At 42.0% G+C, this 7,408-nt stretch overlaps 1 protein-coding gene across 1 annotated transcript; it reads left to right on the top strand.

Moving 5' to 3' along the window:
* The first annotated feature begins 4,654 nt into the window (after window positions 1-4,654).
* Window positions 4,655-6,185, top strand: LOC112260453 (probable proline--tRNA ligase, mitochondrial). The gene is given in 3 exon segments (XM_024435580.1): window positions 4,655-5,044; window positions 5,046-5,183; window positions 5,304-6,185. Coding segments are annotated over 3 exon segments (1,410 nt in total).
* Window positions 6,186-7,408: the final 1,223 nt, after the last annotated feature.

Below are 7,408 nucleotides of genomic sequence, written 5' to 3'. Positions count from 1 at the left end.
AAGGATGCCCAATTTCTCCTTTCTTATTGTTATTGGTCACAAGTTATGGCACCTCATTCAAACAAGGATAGTTTTAGGGGTATTCAGACACAAGACAAAGAGAATGTTCACAATTGGCTGACGACACCACCATTTTTTTTTAAAGATCATAATGAAGTCAGGAAAGCTATTGAGTATATTAATGCCTTCTCACATGTATCAGGTTTATCTCTGAATATTAGGAAATGTGGATTATTTGCGTTGAAAAGATGTGACTTAAACCCAGTATGTAATATCCCTGTAAAAGATGTGATCACATATCTTGGTATTAAAGTCAGCAAAGATCAGACAAAGGGCCCATTTAAATGTCTCTCCTATTGTAGAGGACATTGGAAAGGGATTTAACTCCTGGTTATTAAGAGATCTTTCTTCATCTGGACGTGTACTTTTATCACAATCTGAAGGTCCAGATTAGTTTATACTTCCCTTGCCTTGGATGTTCCTCTGTCCGTAACTCAAATGGTTGATACTAAATTATTTAACTTCATATGGAGGAATAAACCTCATTATTTAAGAAAAGCGGTAATATGTCAAACCCAAAGTGAGGGAGGGTTAAAACCTCTAATATAATATTTAAGATCAAATGGATACAAAACTATTTAAGAAATAAGGATTGCATTTGGAATATCATCCCTAATGTAATATTCCAACAGATTGGGGGTCTAGAATTCTTACTAAAATGCTTTGATGTGGGTAAAATCTCTAAGCTTGCAAACTTTCATAAACAAGTACTTCTAACTTGGAACCTCAAACACATTTCCCCCCCACATAGGTATACAATCTGGAATAATAAAGACATAAAAATAAAAACTTTATTTTTCCAGAACTGGTTTGACAACATTATTTGGGTTAAACAATTATTAAATAATGATGGACAACTATATGATTATCCAGCATTATGATTATGTCACGTTCTGACCTTAGTTCCTTTGTTTTGTCTTTTGTTTTAGTATGGTCAGGGCGTGAGTTGGGTGGGTTGTCTATGTTAGTTTGTCTATGATTTTCTGTGTTTGGCCTGGTATGGTTCTCAATCAGAGGCAGCTGCCAATCGTTGTCCCTGATTGAGAACCATATTTAGGTAGCCTGTTTGCCATTGTGTTTTGTGGGTGGTTGTTTCCTGTTTAGTGTTTTTGTTGCACCTTTCAGAACTGTTTGTCATGTTTGTTGTTTTGTCTAGTGTTGCATATTTCATTAAATAATATGAACACTTACCACGCTGCACCTTGGTCCTCCTCTCCTTCCCCAGACGACAAGCGTTACAGATTATATGATTGTCCAGCATGAGAACACACAATGTTACATTCACTCCCGAGGAGTATCAAATTGTTGTTAGAGCTATCCCTGAAGGTGCTATTCTTCTTTTAGGAGAATATAACAGTACTCCAAGTGCAACTATTGAGGAATTTGTAGCTTCAAATACAATTAGAAGGAATTGACATTTTAAACTATAAATGTAACAACATATATATATAAGGAAACTATGTCAATACATTACTATTCCCTCTGCTAAAATGTACTGGAATGCAGCCCTAGGACAAGTGAACTGGAATGCAGCCCTAGGACAAGTGAACTGGAATGCAGCCCTAGGACAAGTGAACTGGAACAAAGTTGTGTGTCTGGTAAATATTGTATATCTAATAAGGTGAAATAAGTATCATACAAACTCATTCATAGAATCTACCCTGTAAAGACCTTTATTATACACAGATTTAAAATCGCTATTGATAACAAATGTGTATTTTGTGGTTGTGACCCAGAAACTCTTGACCATTTATTTTGGGACTGCTCTTATGTCAGAAGGTTTTGGAGTGACTCTATGTTTTATTTTGATCCAAATGATATGGACCCTGATTTAACTTTCATTGTTAATTTGTTTATCTTTCATGGAAGATTCTTTATCCTTAAAATGAAGTGGGTAGAGAACAAACCCCTCTTCACATTATTTAAGATAGAATTAAAATATTATTTTTAAATTATCAGTAAAAACAAAAAAGCAATACACACCATAAAAGTATTTAACAAATTGAAAATGAATCTTGATGTAATACCCCTGTCTGTTAGGTTTATGTACTCTTGTTTGCATATTTCTGTTTTTTTTTGTATTGTGTTCATAATAAAAAATAAAATAAACATTCCAAAGCCATCTGTCCTTCCACAGAAACCATTACCTTCTGACATAAAACCCAGTCTCTTTCACTCCTTACATTCCATGCTTCTGATCTATCATGTCTTTAATATCTCAATGTTCAAAGTAGACCCCGAATCCAACAGGCCTATATTATTTTATTTATTCGTTCTTTCAATTAGTTAATTCTATTCATTTAAATCTTTTGATTATTCATATCTTAATTTTTTCATATTTGTATATAGATTCGTCTCTTCTGATACGTGAGCCGGCTCCCAACGTTCACCTTCAAGACAGGCTCTTAGAGCCTGGTCGTTCGCGAACGACCAATCACTATTTCAGAGTGGGTTTCTTTACTTTTGCTGTGGTGGTGGACAGTTTGGTGCTCTTACGTCGTCTTAAGTACAGACGAAATAGTGGTGTTTATAAATCAAATCAAATGTATTTATATTGCCCTTCGTACATCAGCTGATATCTCAAAGTGCTGTACAGAAACCCAGCCTAAAACCCCAAACAGCAAGCAATGCAGGTGTAAAAGCACTGTGGCTAGGAAAAACTCCCTAGAAAGGCCAAAACCTAGGAAGAAACCTAGAGAGGAACCAGGCTGTGTGGGGTGGCCAGTCCTCTTCTGGCTGGGCCGGGTGGAGATTATAACAGAACATGGCCAAGATGTTCAAATGTTCATAAATGACCAGCATGGTCGATTATTATTATTATTATTATTATTATTATTATTATTAAGGCAGAACAGTTGAAACTGGAGCAGCAGCACGGCCAGGTGGACTGGGGACAGCAAGGAGTCATCATGTCAGGTAGTCCTGAGGCATGGTCCTAGGGCTCAGGTCCTCAGAGAGAGAGAGAGAGAGAGAGAATTAGAGAGAGCACACTTGAATTCACACAGGACACCAAATAGGACAGGAGAAGTACTCCAGATATAACAAACTGACCCTAGCACTGGAGTAATATGATCAAATTGTTTGGTTCTAGTCAGGATTCTAGCAGCCGTATTTAGCACTAACTGAAGTTTATTTAGTGCTTTATCCGGGTAGCCGGAAAGTAGAGCATTGCAGTAGTCTAACCTAGAAGTGACAAAATCATGGATGAATTTTTCTGCATCATTTTTGGACAGAAAGTTTCTGATTTTTGCAATGTTACGTAGATGGAAAAAAGCTGTCGTTGAAATGGTCTTGATATGTTCTTCAAAAGAGAGATCAGGGTCCAGAGTAACGCCGAGGTCCTTCCCAGTTTTATTTGAGACGACTGTACAACCATTAAGATTAATTGTCAGATTCAACAGTGTTTTACTTCGTTAGTAAACTAGCTAGCTACTTGAACACATTTCAAGCCGCAAGCTAGCTTCACAGTTTCTCATGTCATATTACCATAGAAACATACTCCTCCCATAACCTTTTATATTTGAACATCCATTGAAACTGATACGATCCTGATTGGTCAGGAAAGAGATGAATAACCTTGTTTTTGGACTCGTTTGCTTTTCTGGACTGTGTTTGTTTGTCCATAACATAACGTCATGCATTCTCTAAATTTTGAAAATCAAATTTTGGATTTTAAAAAATAACACATTTTTAGCTAACGATAGCTACTCCAGCACAGTAGGTGGCAGTACACTGGGAATAGTTATCCAGGGAGATCTACATTACTCTTAAGAGGAAGCATGGCTAGCATTCTTCTCTCGTGTAACTAATACACATCGTATGAATCAAAATACTAGGTCATTGTTTCACTTTCTTACGCAAGGTGAGTTGCTCTCTTACTTCCTCCCGAATTGCTTTGTAGAGCTTAGCTTGCTAACTTGCATGTTAGCTGTCTGTAACGCTAGTTAACGTTAGCCAGGCAGGTGTAACGTTAAGGTTGAATCAAAGATACTGGTTTGTGGTTTCCCATTTTATTTGAACGCATCTAGCTAGCAACCTGGTACTGTCAATGGTTAAATGTTTTACCATTGGAGGATGTAATGTTATGGTATTGCATTGCATTGCCCAACAAAATAAGTGTCATGGTGTAACAGGGTGGGTATAATTTGTGGAACGTTCCAACAGGAATATGTTCCAAGAACTTCTTAAAGTACAAGGTTGCTAACAAACAACGCATACAAAGTAGCATAATCAATTCTAGTTAACTAGCTGCCGAATAGGCATCAACTCACCACATAGCGTATTGTTAATGTTTGAGAGACATTTTTCGGAATTAACGTGATGAGTGAAAACTTAATGAAATAGCTAGCCCCCTCCCTACCCGGAATCTTATTCGGCCGCTAGACAACTTTGTATGCGTTGTTTGTTGGCAACCTTGTTATTTACAAAGTTTTTGGAACATATTCCTGTTGGAACGTTCCACAAATTATACCCACCGGTCAAGCAATTATATGTATTATTTTTCTTAATTCAAGGATATTGACACCAGTCTGCTACAATGGAAGTGTTGATGCATCACCTTTGGCAGAGAGTCTTGCCCCGCCTACCCAGAACCATGAGCACTCCCTGTAAAAGCGATTTGAGCTGTGCTGCTGGACATGCCCCCACTGACTCCATCTCCCGACCTAGCACACACCTTCCCCCTAGCACACACCTTCCCTTAGTATCCCATCTCTTCCAGCCCTCCAACCTGCGTGATGTGGGCCAGGAGAAGAGTGCTCAGGTGGATATGACCTGCAAGAGCCAGAGACTGATGCAGCAGGCAGGTCTCATTCACCCCTCCAACCCTGGCTGCTACTACTACCTCCCGGCCACCGTGCGCTCCATGGAGAAGCTGGTGATGCTGATCGACCAGGAGATGCAGGGGATCGGTGGGCAGAAGCTGGACATGCCCAGCTTGTGTTCGGCAGAGCTGTGGAGACGCAGTGAGCGCTGGGACCTGATGGGGGAAAGAGCTGTTCCGCCTGAGGGACCGCCACGGGGCGGAATACTGCCTGGGCCCCACCCATGAGGAGGCTGTGACAGAGCTACTGGCCCCTCAGGGAACCCTGTCCTACAGGCAGCTGCCTCTGCTACTCTACCAGGTATAGGACACAGTATGAAGCCTGATTAGTTAGTTTATTCAGAGTGTGGCTTCTTCTTTTCATACACTTGGGTTGATATTATAATGGTAATAAACTGATGTGTTTCATTTGTATATGCAGATCACCCGCGAGTTCCATGATGAGCCAAAGCCTCGGTTTGGGCTTCTACGCGGGCGGGAGTTCTACATGAAGGACATGTACACATTTGACATGAGCGAAGAAGCTGCATACCGCACATATGAATCTGTGTGTCAGGCTTACACCCGCCTTTTCTCTCAGTTAGGCCTGTGCATTGTCCAGGTCCACGCTGATACAGGAAACATTGGAGGTAAACTCTCCCATGAGTTCCAGCTCCCCGCAGACATCGGAGAGGACAGGTTACTGGTCTGTGGTAGCTGCTCCTTCTCTGCCAATGTGGAGACCATGGAACCAGGCCAGACAGACTGCCCACAGTGCCAGGAGGGAACGCTGGTGGAGTCTAAGGGCATAGCGGTAGGCCATACGTTCTACCTAGGCACCAAGTACTCCCACATATTCAACGCCACCTTCAACAACACCCAGAACAAGCCTGCTGTCACTGAGATGGGCTGCATCGGGCTGGGTGTGACCCAGATCCTCGCTGCTGCCATCGAGGTGATGTCCACGGAGGAGGCAATCTGCTGGCCTGGGCTGCTTGCCCCCTATCAGGTCTGTGTTCTGCCCCCTAAAAGGGGTAGTAAGGTGGATGAGGTGGCTGGTTTAGCTGAGGAGCTGGCCCTCAGTCTGGGGGAGGCTCTGCCTAGGCTAAAAGGTGAGGTGGTTCTGGATGACCGGACACAGATGACCATTGGTAAGAGGCTGAAGGACGCCAGTCAGCTTGGATACCCGTACGTGGTGGTAGTGGGGCAGAAGGCTGCCGAGGAGACGCCCAGGTTTGAGGTGATCTGTCAGCAGACTGGTGAGACAACGTTCCTCAGTAGGGATGGACTTGTAGACATACTCAGATGTGTGGAGACAGTCTGAGTTGCACTGATCTTGACATGGAACTGGACTACTGAGTGCACGAGAAAACCTTTTCCCCCTCAGGAGACTGAAAAGATTTGGCATGGGTCCCCAGATCCTCAAAAGGTTCTACAGCTGCACCATCGAGAGCATGGTTGCATCACCGCCCGGTATGGCAACTGCTCGGCATCTGACCGTAAGGCGCTACAGAGGGTAGTGCGAACGGCCCAGTACATCACTGGGGCCAAGCTTCCTGCTATCCAGGACCTATATAATAGGCGGTGTCAGAGGAAAGCCCATAAAATTGCCGGACACCCCAGTTATAGACTGTTTCCTCTGCTACCGCACGGCAAGTGGTACCGGAGCGCCAAGTCTAGGACCAATAGCTTCTACCTCCAAGCCACAAGACTGCTGAACAATTCATAAAAATCTCCACGGGACAATTTACATTGACCCCCCCCGTACACTGCTGCTGTTTGTTTGTTACCTATGTATAGTCACTTCACCCCCACCTACATGTACAGATTACCTAGCCTGTACCCCTGCACACTGACTCGGTACCGGTGCCCCCTGTATATAGCCTCGTTATTGTGTTCATTTTTATTATTACTTTTAATTTTAGCCTACTTGGTAAATATTTTCTTCTTGAACTGCACTATTGGTGACGGGCTTGTAAGTATTTCACGGTAAAGTCTACACTTGTTGTATTCGGCGCATGTGGCAAGTAAAGTTTGATTTGACTAAACTATTTAACTACATGGAAGTCTATTGGTCCTCTGAAATGGGCATGCTTGTGGTTGGGTGGGATGATGACAAGTAGCAAAGAGGCTAGTGTTCAACAGGCCTATACCTACTAGCACCAATCTTTGTCTGATACGAGCTGGACCGAAATATATTATTACACTGAGATGGACACGCAGGTGGTTGGGTAGATGTTTGATGTCTGTCGTGAAAATCAATGAACACATTTGTAATTCTTATTGCCTTGTATCAATGTTTCAACTGGACTCACAGAAAAATATAGTGCAAATTATGGATCTCTCCACTCGAGTCAGATACACACATTGCTACGGAACAATTTAGTCACATTTCTGTTCCCTCTACGGAAGCATTTTGATGTGGCACCGCAACATTCACGTGTAAACAACTTGTATGATTTTCATACGTGTCACTTCAGTAGTCATACTAAAACTGTAATTCAACTAGTTTAATCTTAAAACATATCCACCTTATTTGTAGCGAAT

The sequence above is a fragment of the Oncorhynchus tshawytscha genome, linkage group LG01 (assembly GCF_018296145.1).
Source record: "Oncorhynchus tshawytscha isolate Ot180627B linkage group LG01, Otsh_v2.0, whole genome shotgun sequence".
Lineage (NCBI taxonomy): Eukaryota > Metazoa > Chordata > Actinopteri > Salmoniformes > Salmonidae > Oncorhynchus > Oncorhynchus tshawytscha.
This window is presented reverse-complemented; position numbering and strand designations above follow the sequence as displayed.